The following is a 15,133-nucleotide window of genomic DNA, read 5'->3' as shown; positions in this document are numbered from 1 at the left end:
ACCAAATGAGCAGCCCTATTCGCTAAACGAGGAGTAAATGACACTTTAAAATCGGGATTGGATCCAAGAATAAATCGACAATCATGAATAAGGGATCCAAATTCCGAGATGTCTCTTTTGCTTGACAGAATTGCATCCACACCTACTTTTGCATCAGACTCAAATTCAACATGTGTGTAATGCAAAGCCATCAACCAAATCATACTAGTTCTTAATGCTAATGCCTCGACTACTCGAGGCTCCATGGAGCCTGTGACACAGCTGCTGCTATAAAATAAAAATGCTCCCATTGCATCCCTGATCACTGCACCCATCCCACAGCACCCCTCCTCCATGAACAACGCCCCGTCAACATTACATTTAATTGACCCTAACGCTGGGGGCTTCCATTTCGGAGAGAGAACATAAACAGGAAAGGGGAGTCTTGTTAATACCTGCGGGATTAGTCGTGATGGGCCTGCTGTATCCGACTGCCGACGTCGGTGCTCTACGATTGACAGGTCAAGATGTTCCATGTCGTGATGTTGCTGCCTAACCGTGGGACTGGCTTTAGTTCCACGCTGATACGCCCTCCATTCGCGGTACTCTTCAAAACCAAGTCGCCAACTGATGTCCACAGGCCACCATTCCATATGCCATAAAACCCGGTTCCGGTGATCCCAGATAGTCTTTAAAGCATAGCACGTCCAGATGAGCCTGTCTTGATCTGATATGCACAATTCACTCAATAGCCAATCACCAACAGTTTGTCTTCCAAGTTGCGGGGTCGGTAGGCCGGCTATCCTCCATAGATCACCTGCAAAGCTGCAATCAATAAATAAATGGTTAGCCGTTTCGTCCTGCTCCACACATACGGGACATTCAATCGTGATGGGCACCCTTCTTTGAGCCAACCTGGCTCGAGTGGGTAAGCAGTCTAAGCAGACACGCCAGATAAACAATTTAAGCTTAGGGGGGACATCCAACCTCCACAAACTTCTCCAGCCCTCATTACCCACATCTTCTTCCTCCCCCTTCATCCCTTCAGTATAACCCGACCTCACAGTATAAAAACCATCTTTCGACCAGTGCCACACCCTAGTAAATTACGTATTTTAGTAAATTAAAATATTTAACCGAGCATTACAAATATATCTTTTAATTATACAAAAAAAATACTTTATACTCTTTAAATGCATTTAAATTTTTATTTTTAATAACAATCTTTATATATTAAAAAAACTTACTATCCTTTTCACACAAAAAAACATACTATCATTAAATTCAGTATTTATTTTTAATATTTATTAGTTACATTTTTTAAGAAAATAATTACATCTTTTAACAAAATAATTATATCTTTTTTATATTACATGTTTCTAGAAATTTGTTTTTGTTTCATATTATATTATCAATACGTATTAAATCATATTCTTTCTGCTATAAAATGTGGGTTTATGAAAATTAATTAGAATTAATGGACTTATTATAAAATAAATAAACAGTGGAATCAATAAATAAAAGACAGTAGAGACATATAACATGAAACGAATGAAATAGTATTTATAATATTTAATACTTAATATTTAATACTTAAAATTTCAATACTTAATTTTTGAATACTTAATTTTTACTTTCATCAAACAAAACCTTAATACAAGATTACATTAAATCTTTCATATTTAGCTTCATTTAACTAAAATAAATTGAAATTACTATAATAAGAGTTTAATAGACCTAAAATAAAGTATGTTAAAATTAATTTTTAATAATAGGATGACTTCATTATTATTTGATCAACCCTTATATTGATTTTTTTTTTATAAAAAAAAAAAAAAAAATTCTTCTTGAACATTTGGACTAGTTCTTTTTTTTTTATATTATTATTATATTTGGTTGTCAATTGGAACAAACTTAATTAGAATGGGTCAAATCTGACATTTTATTGTAAATTACGTTTTATACATATATTTGACAGTCCAAAGAAAAGAAAAAAGGAAAGAACAGAGTTAGTAGGTGGCGCGAAAACAACGTCCCCCTCAACTGAAAAACCGTTTCCCTCATTTTTAATTCAAATCCTTCTTCTTTCCTTAATTTACGGATTTTATCTCTCTCCCTAAAATCTCATAACTGTACGCCACCCTATTTGCCGGAATATTCCACGCCGCCGTCGGTTTATACACTGTCTCTTCGAAATTCAGGTTTACTCATTCTACAACTCATCGGAAATTTCCGCCGATCGATAGAGCAGTTCGCTTGTTTTCATTCGTTTTGTGTTCAAAGGTGAGATAATTCGTTAAAAAAAAATTATATGTAATTTTTATCTATTCCGGTTTTGTATGTGAAAGTTTGATGGTTTTTCCATGAAAAGATCCATTAAACTGAATTAATTTATTATTTTATTCAGTTAATATATATTATCTGATTCATTTTTCATTGAATCCTCTTTGTCCTCTTCTACAATGTTTACAGAGAGATTTACATGAGCAGAATTGATTACTGTATGTCTTCAAAACCAGAGACATGAACCTGTCAAACACAGAAATTTTTGGAATCCTACTTCCTTTTTTTCAGCTACGAATCATTTTTCTTTTTAAATTTGGGTTTTCGAGTTTGTAGCATGTTATCGATTTTTGTTCCTAAATGAGGAAATTAATATTTCATGCTCGGTCAAAACCTAAATTATAATTTAAATGACGAGATCTGCACATGCCATTGCAGAGAAATTAGTTACGAGCTTTCGTATTTGGGGTTTTTTTTTTCTTGCAATGTGTTTTTGTTACTGTTTATGAAGTTTTCACTGTTTGATTAATTCATGGGGATGGACAAGGATATCGATTGCACGTGGTCCTCCATGTCTCTTCCCATATCCCCAAGAACATCAGCATCTGCGGCTTCAATCTTTCTAATTATTTTACTAAATGCAAACAAATCACATTATATTAAATTCATTGAATATGAGAAAACAAGAAGACCTAGGTAAAAGACAGTTGAATTTCATTTTGTAATCTCAAGATGGCTCTTTGTTATTAATGGCAAGCACAGTTTATTCTTGTAGTTGTATGTCATTATTTATTTGGGTGTTTGTTTTTAGTGACAGTTATAATTATGCTAAGTAATTAAAAAAATATGGAAACTTTTGGGTTTCAGGAATGGAATTTTTTTACAGTTATAATAAGATAACTTTTAATGAAGAGATATTTTTCTTTTGGGAGGTTACTTTAATTAAGAGGGATTAGTTGTTTAATTTTTACTAGATGTTGACATTATTGTAAAAGATTTGGTAACTAGGAAGAGGAAGAAGGAACAGAGTCGAGTGGGGCAGTTCTGTTTTGTTGAGTGAACCTCCACTGCCAGCCCAGATGGCCACGGCAGACCCGTGAGAGGGACAAAAGTGAAAGAAAGGAACCCTTCTTCTTATACACATCCTACACATCTCTCTCTCTCTCTCTGTCATCACAGTATTTCACGGTCAAGTCTTCCTATTTTCTAGTGATGACCGTTAACGGAATTTTTGACAGCTCCGGAATTTTCATTGATTCTATGTCTACCAGATGCAGATGGTGTTTTCTCACCATCATCTTCATTATCAACATCAGCAATTAAGCTCTTTTTGATGGCTTGATCTGGTTGAATTTAAGTTTTTCTTGATGAAATTCAGTACCCATTTGCAATTAGTTGTTTTAATTCTCAAACTCGTCCTCAAACAGATCTGGGTCCTTGCAAAAATGTACTTTCTTTTCTGTTTTCAGTTTCCTTTTTATTCTTTATTGGTTTATTCTTTTCTTTTGCTTTGCCATTCTGTAGTATTTTACTTTTGTGTCTTTTGTTTTTCTTTTTTGGTGGCAGATTTATTGCAGGGAGAAGTATCTTCTTTTTGAACAATTGGTCTGATTCCCTTCAATGTGGGATACATGAAAGCCAGAGCTGTCAAAAGTGGTTCAACTATGTGAAATAATCCATCAATGTGGTCTAATTTGGAGAGTGTTTGATGGATGTATATGATACCCAAAGACGGCCACTGGTTCCAGCTGAAAGGAACAGCAATGCACCGGCCACCACCGACCATCGCCCTCGAACGAGGGAGATTAGTTCTAGGTATAAATCGCCTACACCCTCTGTTTCTAGGCGTTCTTCATCGCCAAGTGTATCAAGAACAACAGTGCCTACGAATTCCCAACCCATCTCTAAAAGAGCCCAATCAGTTGAGAGGCGGCGACCTTTAACTCCGCCTTCTCCCTCCAGACCCTCTACACCAGTTCAGGATTCATCTGTCAGTTTGCAGTTGCCATCTAGAAGGCTGAGCACTGGCAGCCGGATACCGGAGAGTTTATGGCCATCTACAATGAGAAGTCTCAATGTGTCCTTTCAGTCTGATATTATTTCTATTCGCACCAGCAAGAAAGAAAAACCTATTAGTAATCCATCTTCTGACCGGACGTTGCGGCCATCTTCGAATGTGGCTCACAAGCAGCAAGCTGAAACGCCTGCTAGGTCAAGAAAGCCTACACCAGAAAGAAAGAAAACTCCTCTTAAAGGAAAGAAAGCACCAGAGCAAGCAGAAAATGCTAAGCCTATTGATGCTTCTCATGCCCGATTGATTGATCAGCATAGATGGCCAGGTAGGTTAATCGGGAAGGCATCCTCCATTTCATCATATAAAAGTTTAGATCTTTCTGATAAGTCTACGAGAATAATATCCAATCCAGTTGGAATTGGTTTTCCTTCAATCAAGAGATCATCTTCGACCGGGAGCAACATGAAACCTTTGCGAAAATCAGTTAGTGAAGCTGCAAAATTATCGTGTTTAGAAGATATTGGGATAACAAGTCCTGAGGCAAATGCTGCAGATGATACTTCACCGCAGTTTTCTAGTGGTCAGAAGCTTGTTGCTTCAAGTATATCAGACAGAATGTCTTTGATAACTTCCGCAGTTAAATCTACCTCTGGATCACGCCCTGCATCACCAAGTAGAACATCAGTTAGTAGAGGGGTTAGTCCAGCTCGTCTGAGACCGTCTACTCCACCTTCTAGAGGTGTCAGTCCAACACCTTCCAGAGGTGTCAGTCCAACTCGAACAAGTTCATCTAGCCAATCAAATTCTTCTACTTCTGTACTTAGTTTTATTGTGGATGTGAAGAAAGGGAAAAAGAGTTCGAGCTATATTGAGGATGCTCATCAGATACGGCTGTTATATAATAGATATTTGCAATGGCGATTTGCTAATGCCCGGGCAGAGGCTGTTCTTTATGTTCAGAAAGTAACTGCAGAGGTAGGATATTTTTGCATGTAAGTTAGCTAATTTTTTTATTATATATATAATTCCTGAATATGCCATATATCTTTCCAATTTTTTTCAGTAATAGCATTATGCTTTTGATTACAATTTTCATGTGAGACTAAACTATATTATGCCGTGTTGAACACTAGATATTTTGTAGACTGTAATGAACTTAAAATAATTAGAGAAAAGAGAAATTTTGGTACAGAAAAATCTACCAACTTAATGTATTACGATTTATTCAATTTCTTCTCACATATCCTTGTTGAGCACTGCTGAAATACAAGGAATATGGCATTTGGTGGTGCAGAAAACTCTATACAATGTTTGGAACAATACTTTAGCTCTGTGGGATTCAGTAATTCAGAAGAGGATGGATCTTCAAGAGCTGAAGCTAGAGCTTAAGCTGAGTGCTATTTTGAATAACCAAGTAATATCTCTTTCTATCACTTACTGGTTATGTAACAATTCTACTTTTCACTTCAACTCCCTAAGTTGCTTTACGTTATTGGTTATATAGATCTTTATCATGGTTCCTGATATGCTGCTCTTAGCTGTACAATCTTTGTTCTAGCTATTTGTTTTCCCAATTCACCTAAGACTGCATGAATTTTAGCTACCCATCTACCTCAAGTACTCTTATTTTACCTGTCTTTCTTCCTTGCCTCATTTTTTTTGAGGGGTGCGGGAGGAGTGGAACATGAAGAGGTGTACAAATAGAACATAGCTTTTGATACCACAGTATACAAACCACTCTGGAATTGTTTCACTAAACATGCTTTTCTTTTTGTTGGGTTTGATAGAGATCATAACAAATTATGAAAAATCCTGAGAAGTTAAGATGATTCAAAGAGATAATATTAATTTAGAAGCCATTTAAACAAAAGCTGTTACCCCAGCCAGCTGCAACAGCAGAATACTGGGGTTAATCTGATAGATGTACTAGATAATCTTATTTAACGATCATTTGTGTAAAATTCAATTTCAGATTGACAGTAGACTTATTTTGCAAATGGTCTAATTTTAGACACATAATGGTTGATTGGACATCATAGTTCAAGACAAATGAGTCAATTCTCTCAATGTCCTGTTGTCTGCAACTTTCTATGATCACCCTATCTGCCATGAGATATTGTGCAGCAGTTTGCAAGTTTGTTGTAACTCCAAATAACTACTGATATTTAGGCAGCTCTTAATGTAAACAGAAATGAATATTTTTTTGTTCAACTGGTAATATAAATTAGTGGCATCTGACTTTGTGACCGATTGATAATTACATTGGAAATTTTTGTTGGATTACTGAATTGTGGAGTCATAGGGGACCAGCAAGAGCATCAAAAAGGAATTATGAGAAATTTGGTAAGAGAACAATGTTAAGACAAAAGGAAAATGAAACTAGTTGAATTGGCAAGGAAGGTTAAGATAACGTTATGCATGAGGCTTATATGGGGCTGAAAGCAAGAGTAAAGAAATTGATCCCAAAAATGCAGAATAACTATTGATGTTAATTACAGCCAAAAGTCATGGGAATATGAACTTAGATGAGAATCGTGTCATTGTGGACTATTAAGTAGCTAATTTCTCTTCCTTTTCCATTACCAATTTCTGGAGTAAGTGAACTTGAATTCTCGTTTAGAGTGGCACTTCACTTTAGTTGGTCATCTATGGATTACAGAGCCATCATGCTTCTAGATTAAAATGTAGCTTTGAATATGATGCAGAAGTTTCATTCTGCTCTGTTGGAATATGTTGTAAGAAAGTATAGACTAGATTACTCTTAGGCATTCGGATATCCAGTGTTATTTTCAAAACTTTGTGGTTTTGATTGCAAAATTTATCATTTCTTTCTTATCTTTTCTATTTTGTATCAGTTAAGTAGTTCTGATATCATCTAAATGCTCTAATGATTTATTCAGATGGCCCACCTAGATGATTGGGCTTTACTTGAAATGGATCATGTAAGCTCTTTATCTGGGGCTTTGGAGGATTTGGAGGCGACCACTCTTCGTATTCCAGTGACTGGAGGGGCAAAGGTAAACTGGCTTGCAACAATTATTGAAATTATTTTTTTGAAGAGACAAAACTTGGCATCTTATTAAGTTTTCTACTTCTTTTCAGGCAGATATAGACTCTTTGAAGATTGCTATTTGCTCAGCTGTTGATGTGATGCAGGCTATGGGGTCCTCCATATGTTCTTTACTCTCAATGGTGAGATGCATGCCCTTTTCTCTCTCTTATGTTTTAATGTAAACATATCACTTAATGATTAATTTATGTTTGGAAAAAAAGTTCTCTTTCTAGCTATTTGTCTGTTATACCGTAATGTTGATCATGCATTGGTGAACATTCATATCATAATGCGATTGTAGGTACTTGTCATCATCATAACAATTGCTAGGTTAAAACTTAGAAGGATAATTCTCTCTCTAAGATTCTGAGGTTATAAAGCATTTTTTCATTTGCAGCCAAGTTTATCTCATAAAATATGTATTGTGTAAATTCAAATGTCAAAAAGTGTCTCAATATCAATAGGTAAGAATTCCTTGTTAGAGTTTTCTTTGTGCTTTTGAAAAAGTTTATCTGAGAATAATATAGCTGATAAGAAGATAGAGTTGGCCTTAAAAATTTGGGATTGAGAGAAGAAAATGAGTTTGTGTGGGATGTCATTCTTGTTGTTATCAGAGCCCGATAGAACTCATTAGAATATTCAAATATCGACAACTTCTACTCAGTTGTGGGTAGCTCTTTGGTTTAAATTTGAAAGCGGCCTCTATTTTTGTTAATACATGAATGAAAAGATACTTCCATTCAGACATATGGCTTTGCCGAAGCATAAATTATATGGCTTCTGAATTTGTATCTTATGGTGTGAGTTTCTCTAGTTTGTTCTTCATGCAGCATATATACAATGTGCATAAATCATAATGTTTGTATCCCTGGTTCTCATATCAACGAGTTAAAATTTTCTAAAAGATGGTTTTGAAATCTTAAAGCTCAAAGCATACATGTAATACTGAAAATTTGGTCACATTTAAGAGTGATTCTGACAGTGGCATTCATACCTTCAAGATTAAGATTGTTGTTAGTAACTAAAGTTCTTTCCTGTTTTTACAGTGGGAATACACTGTTGTTGCCGAAAATTATTTTCATATTTTTTATTCATATTTCTTGTTTCCACATGTGTTGTATAGGTGGAGGGAGTGAATACATTGGTTTCTGAGCTTGCTGTTGTAGCAGCAGAGGAGAAAGCTATGCTTGATGAATGTGAAGCCCTATTGGCATCAACAGCAGCTTTACAGGTGAGTAACAGAGATGCATGATTACATAGCATAGTTTTTTATTTTAGAGAACATGTCACACATACAAAACTAAAAGTTTCAAATAATTAAGTGACATAGATTGATCACACCTTTTATTTTCTATCCATGTTCACTTTGCTATTATCATTTACTTTGAAAGTTTGAGCGTCTTCCACAGGTCCCATATGCTGAATTCAAATAGAGACATAATAAATCAAATACATAGAATGATAGACACATGGAGGATGTAAAGATATTTTCATGGATATGGAAAGTTCTCCCCACCTATTGTAGCATATGCGGTAGCTTGAAATGGTTTTATGTGTTGGCCATTTGCTTGGGCAAGTGGGGTCAGGTCTGATTGATCTTGCTTGTTTTTCAAGCTGCACAATTGGTTTTCATTTAAACCACTGTGTACTTGGTTTTCTTTTTTACCCTTGAAGAATAATTATATTAGCAGTCTATTACATGCTATTATCCCATGTTGATCAAAGTTGTCCTTAAATCTATGTTGCACGGAAACTCTTCTTCAGCAACATTTCGTTGTTTCCTCTCCGTTTCAGTTTCTTTTCCATGCCCTAGCTATATCTTTTTAGTAATAAAGTTTTCCGATGTCTGTTCCGTGCAAAGTGGCCTTTAATTATGTAATAATATGTGTAATACATCCACACACCCCTTTATGAAAAGTACACAAAAATGGAGTAGATAATAGAGTGAAAATGAAAATTTGACTTATTCCTAGAGATATTATCCATGAACTGAACACAGGCTGTCATGTATGAAAGTGGTCCTTGTTTGTAGTGTTGCAATTCCATGTGGGTAAGATGGTGTGTCCTCTATCATCAGATTTGCTGGCCTTGATAACTCATTATTACATATATTGCTTCAATTGGAGTTCATCTTTCTGGATGAGTTTCTATTTTTTATTTTATTTTTTTTGCAAAAAGCATTCTGAGGCCTTAATCTTTTTATTTTTTTTAGCGCATTATATCTTTTTATTTGGACACATTAAGTAAGTTTTGAACATAAAACTCGAAACACAGATGAAATGAATAACGCTCTTTGAACTGAGCTTTATGTTTAAGACTAACTTTTTTTGTCCTCAAAATGTTTTTTGCTTTTTTTTTTTTTTTTTTTTTTTTTACAAAAAGCAAAAAACTATTGGATAAGTGGACATCTGATTGGTTTGGTTTGGTTGGCAAGAACAGGTACAGGAATACAGCATTAGCACACATCTTATACAAATGAAACATGTTGTTGAAATTCAATCCATATTGTCTATGGCAACTCATCAATGGCACTGATTTACTGCTAAACCCTAACCTTTACTTCTTCAGTCAAATGTATGTTCTGAGTAAATGTAAATTTATTTATTTTTTTCTTTGGAGGAAAAGTTTTATATGGGTTAATTATTTTACTGTTTCATTTAGGTGGGAGTTGCTTGCTCCATGTAATTTTTTGTATTATGCAAATGAAAGGAAAGGAAAAGTGAAAAGCATGAAAATGTAAGTTAATTTTATAAAGAAATATATATGAAAAAGAAAAGAGTAATTCTCTGTTGGGTAGAAATTTTGAGTTGGCTTGAATTTTGTTGTTTTCCAGCCATATAACCATTAGCAGGACTGGGTCTTTAATGTCACGGAGAGGATCTCAAATTCACATTTTGATATGTGTATTGTGGTCATATTTAAAAAATAATAATGATGGGAATATGTGGGTTCATACTACACGTATCAAAATATGTATTAGGATCCTCAAATCTATACTTGTTTCCAAGTACATCTTCAGCATATATTGACTTGAGAGTTTGAAAAAATATAAAATTTAGCCTAAACGGATGCGGCATACCACCCGACCCATGGTCGGAACGGATGCGGCATCCGTTCCCGCCATGGGTCGGACGGTATGCGGCATCCGTTCCCGCCATGGTGGGAACGGATGCGGCACCCGTTCTGCCATGGGTCGGGTGGTACGCCGCATCCGTTCCCGCCATGGGTCGGGTGGTATGACGCATCCGTTTAGGCCAAATTTTGAAATATACAAAATCATAAAAATTTTAGTGACGAAAAATACTAAATCATTCAATTTTTTGTAACGAAAAATTAAAAAATTCTCCTAATTTTTGTGACGAAAAATGCAAAATCATCATGAAAAATATGTATTATTTTCATGAGTTCTTTGATAAAAAAAATATAAATCTTAATGTTTCCGACTCGTAATCATCCATTTTCAAGGTTCAGATTGTCACATATCAATTATGTTCATAATTTTAATTATTCTTGTTCGGGTTTATGATTTTGGAGAGAAAACTCAAAGAAGGTAGAGAGGATTTGAGAAAATTCCATTTTCTTGTTTCAAAAAGTGAGGAGGGCAAATATGTCACAAATGGGCGGTGGACCGGAATTTGAGTGCGGTATATAACAGTTTGTAAATATAAAATACTTTTTTTTTCTATTTTGAACTATTTTCAATAAGTTGTCGATAACTGAAATTAAAGCATAATTGTATTGCTAAATTAAATGGTATAATTAGAGTTATGTATTTCTAAAGTAGTAAATAGTAGAATTCAAAAGCTTAATGAACTTGGAGTAATGTTACTTGAAAGGAAAGTTATAAACAAAACCGTTATCCGGGTCCAAAATTGTATAGGTTGGAAATATTGAGAATAAAATTTTATTAGTTTTTATGTTAAAGATATATTTGTAGTTTTCTAGAAATATTAGAAATAAATTAGGATTTTATCTTTAAAAATTTTAATTTTAAGATTTGAATAGAGACTAGAATTCAAATAAGCTTCTAGGCTTCTACTAAACCAGCCTTTTCTTACGATCCTAATATATAAATGGGTCCTGATATTTACAGCTCTAAGGGCTGTAAATAAAACCCCACAAATTGCTATATTTAGTGTTAATTTAGTTTTTCAAGATAATCTTATAATAAAATTTATTAATACTTAAAAATTAAATTATTAAATACTCATAAAAACTAGTAAACTAATTACATTTCCAATACAAATAAATGCTTTAGAATTAAGATTTTATTTTATTTTATTGAAAATATATGGAGAATTAATGCTTATATACAACCCTAAGGGTTGTATATATCATTTACCTATATAAATAGGGAAATTTATAAAACTGGTCCGATGGTTTATATTTTTAGATCGATTTAGATATATGTTATTAAATGCATATTTTTCTAAAATACTTTTAATATATATAAAACAAACAACACAATACATAATCTAAGTTTTTTAGAATAGTATAAACTTCATCTCTGAGTCACTTTTCAAAAATGAATTTAAGTTTTTGTTGATTTCTAATATCATGATGTAAGTTTTTATTGATTTTAAATATATAATAATCAATTGTAATTCTAAAATTAGTTATATGTAAGTATTGTACATAGTTAGTTGCACTTAACCTAGGTTTTAGTGGTTCGCAAGTTGCTAATTACGAACCATCTTACTAAATTGTGAATTAATTATCTTTTATCATTTGCATTTAGTATATATTACGACCCAATTGCGAAATAACTCTCCGTTTAGTGCTTCACAATTTACAAAATGCAAACTAAATCTCTAAAATGTGAAGCTTATTTCGCAATTTATTTAAATTGTGATCTAGTATATAAGATTGCGATTCACAATTCCTCAAATGCGAACTGAATGCAAATAGTCAATTTTAATGAATTTCACGATTGCGATCTTCCTACTGTATGCCTTTGTATAAATATTATATGATTCTTATAGGAATTTAACAACGAATTTTGCTTATTTTAGTAGAAGTATGTCCATAAACTTTGTTATTTGTTTGATCTCGTGGAATGGCCAATGGAAACTTTCAAGCACACACCGTAATAATCCTCACCAAATTCCCAATAAAAAGGCCATCCAATGACCAGAAGTGACCAGACGCATCACTAACTAGTCCATCTGACTATCTCAGTTTGACATCATATTTGAATTGCAGACGACGAGATTTTCATGTTAACCAATGACTTTAGTGATCCCCAACCCAGCTTCACACATAGAAGACAAAGAACATGAAGAATGGAACATAAGTGTAGACATATCTCATGAACATGACCGAGCATGAATTAACATCTTGTGGTTGGTGAATGTGCCAGTGTTTGTAAAACTTACCATTTACATTGACTCCAAGCAAGTCTTTAGCGATGTACAAGGCCAAAAATGCTGTCATGGCTAAGTACCTTGACAAAGCTAACATTCTAACCCGAGTTCTCTGGAAAAAGATATATAATACAAAATTGTTCTTATACACCGAGAGGAAAATAGGGAAGCGAGCATTCTAGCCGTTGCAGTGACATGAGAAGAACCAATCGCGATGGATTTGTGGATATTAGCATAGCCCATGCCATATCAGACTCCCTAATTTTATGCATAAATTCAAAAAAAATATTAAAATGGGCGAATGTCATATGCCCATCATATGATACCTCATAGATGGCACATTACCTAATGATCAGACAAAAGCTTTATTTGTCGTTTAACAGTTGTGACGCTACACTATCCGAAAAGCATCCATGTATCGAAAATGCATAACCCACCCATTGATGAAGTGAATCTCCAAAGAGAAAGGCGACATTGCCTATAGGGAGTGTATAGATCACATCAACGAGAAAATACCTTAGCTTGTAAAACCAGCCTATAGGGCCTCTATTCACAAACAATGGACGAGGATGTCGTTCCTATGGTAAAATGTGCAATAATTGCCAACTCCGATAAGGTTCTAGCATCAAAACTCAAAGGAATCATATCACTATGTACTTTCGCATTATGCGGAGTTGACATATTGGGTCCATTCCCACTGCATTCGGGCAGCGAAAATACGTCATGGTCATAGCCGACCATTCACCAAATGGGTCAAAACTGAGGCATTAGAATCATCTAGTCAGCCAAATCTATACCCTTCCTATAGATCCACATCTTGAACCGCTTTTGCATCCCTCACTCATTCCTCATAGACAATGCAAAGAAGTTCGATTTGCGCACATTTCAAGACTTCTTCCAATGATGGGGGTCGAATGGTATTTCACCTCTGTAGCACACCCCTAGAGTAACAGCTTAACGAAGGTCACTAAAAATACTATACCGTGAGGAATCAAAACACGCCTTCACGATAAGGGATGCTCATGGATCGACCACCTACTCTCATTCTCATGGTCATACAAAATCACATTGTACTCAGCAACAAAAGAGACCCTTTTACTCCTCACATATCGCTCAGAATCCTTGTCTCCGACAGAAGTCGCTCTTCGGTCACCACTAATGCAGGAGTATGCAGACGATGTAAATGAGCAGGCACTCCGTAATGCAGCGGATAATATTAAGGAATTTTGGCTTAACTTGCTACTCATCATCACTTCCTATAAATAAATAGGGGCTAAGCGACTTAAAATGTTGTTGAAGAATTTTATGTGGCCATAAATTGACAAGTAAGATTTTGGGTAGATTCATCATTTTTAAAATCTGGTTATAATGAGTTTATTTTTTGAAAGGATTATAGTGAGTTTATTGACCAATTGGAAAAATATAAAACTGAAGAACTGTTAAAGGTGGCAACGAAGCGAGGCGGGGACGTAAATGCATTTCTCATTCCGTCCCCAATATTTATGGGAAGGTGTCGGAGAATCCCCATTAAATAATTAAGGGATTTTTTCATCCACATCTCCTCTCCATGCAGATCCTTACGGATAACGGGGAATCTTCATACCCAATAAAATAATAACAACCTTCTTAGATATCTTCGATTCCATATTAAGCCATGAAATCTTTATCTATAATTGTATTTGTTTTGGTGATATTTTTGCAGTAATTTGTTTTAATAATTGATATGATTAAAAGTATTAGGATACAAAGGCCTAATCTGGCCTACCAAAAAAACAATTATCTATACAAAGTTTATTTTGTGTATTAAATGAATGAATAAATATCAAAATCTTAGTTCTCTTTTCTTCAATCCATATTATTATTATTATTATTATTATTATTATTATTATTATTATTATTATTATTATTATTACCTTTGTTTTTGTTCCTTTGAAATAAATAAAAGTAACTAATCTAGTCTGATGTTATTATTATAGCATATAGTAATAAAAATGTGTTATCACAGTTTTGTTCACATGGACCCTGATGACCATGTAAATTTGGCTTAATACATCATTTGCCTTCTGAATTTGTCTAAAAAGCTTGATTAGCCCCCTAAACTTTCAAAGTGTTCCGATAGCCTACTGAACTTGCATAAAATATTCAGTTAGCCCATTGAACTTGCGTAAAATATAATCAATTGATCACTCGGTCGCAAAAAAAATAAGTTAAATGTGAAAGATGTATTCCAAGCATCTTAGAATGTTATTACATAATTAAAAAATAAATTAAAAATGAAGTTATTACTTGCTCAACTATACAACTTCTCTTCTCTAATATTAGAACTGCATATCCCGATTTTGATCGTTTTATTTTTTAAGACTCCTATAATATATCTTCCGCATTTAACTTACTTTTTTTTGCGATCGAGTGATCAATTGATTACGATTTATGCAAGTTCAG

General features: G+C 34.2%; 1 protein-coding gene across 4 annotated transcripts; it reads left to right on the top strand.

The window, feature by feature from the left end:
* The first annotated feature begins 1,974 nt into the window (after positions 1–1,974).
* LOC136202735 (AUGMIN subunit 8-like) lies at positions 1,975–10,146 on the top strand. 4 transcript variants are annotated; one of them, XM_065993554.1, is made up of 8 exons: positions 1,977–2,262; positions 3,829–5,251; positions 5,571–5,690; positions 7,177–7,293; positions 7,379–7,468; positions 8,452–8,559; positions 9,768–9,902; positions 9,990–10,146. In XM_065993554.1, exons 2-7 carry the CDS (start codon positions 3,971–3,973, stop codon positions 9,861–9,863), a joined length of 1,812 nt encoding a protein of 603 aa, XP_065849626.1. In that variant the 5' UTR covers positions 1,977–2,262; positions 3,829–3,970; the 3' UTR covers positions 9,864–9,902; positions 9,990–10,146. The 4 variants fall into 4 exon arrangements, 3 of the variants coding, with proteins under 3 accessions (XP_065849626.1, XP_065849624.1, XP_065849625.1); XM_065993552.1 differs by having other exon boundaries at positions 9,768–10,140; XM_065993553.1 differs by lacking the exon at positions 1,977–2,262 and adding an exon at positions 3,259–3,709 and having other exon boundaries at positions 9,768–10,140.
* Positions 10,147–15,133: the final 4,987 nt, after the last annotated feature.

This window comes from Euphorbia lathyris, chromosome 8, assembly GCF_963576675.1.
Source record: "Euphorbia lathyris chromosome 8, ddEupLath1.1, whole genome shotgun sequence".
Lineage (NCBI taxonomy): Eukaryota > Viridiplantae > Streptophyta > Magnoliopsida > Malpighiales > Euphorbiaceae > Euphorbia > Euphorbia lathyris.
The sequence above is the reverse complement of the archived record's forward strand: the minus strand, read 5'-3'. Positions and strand labels throughout refer to the sequence as shown.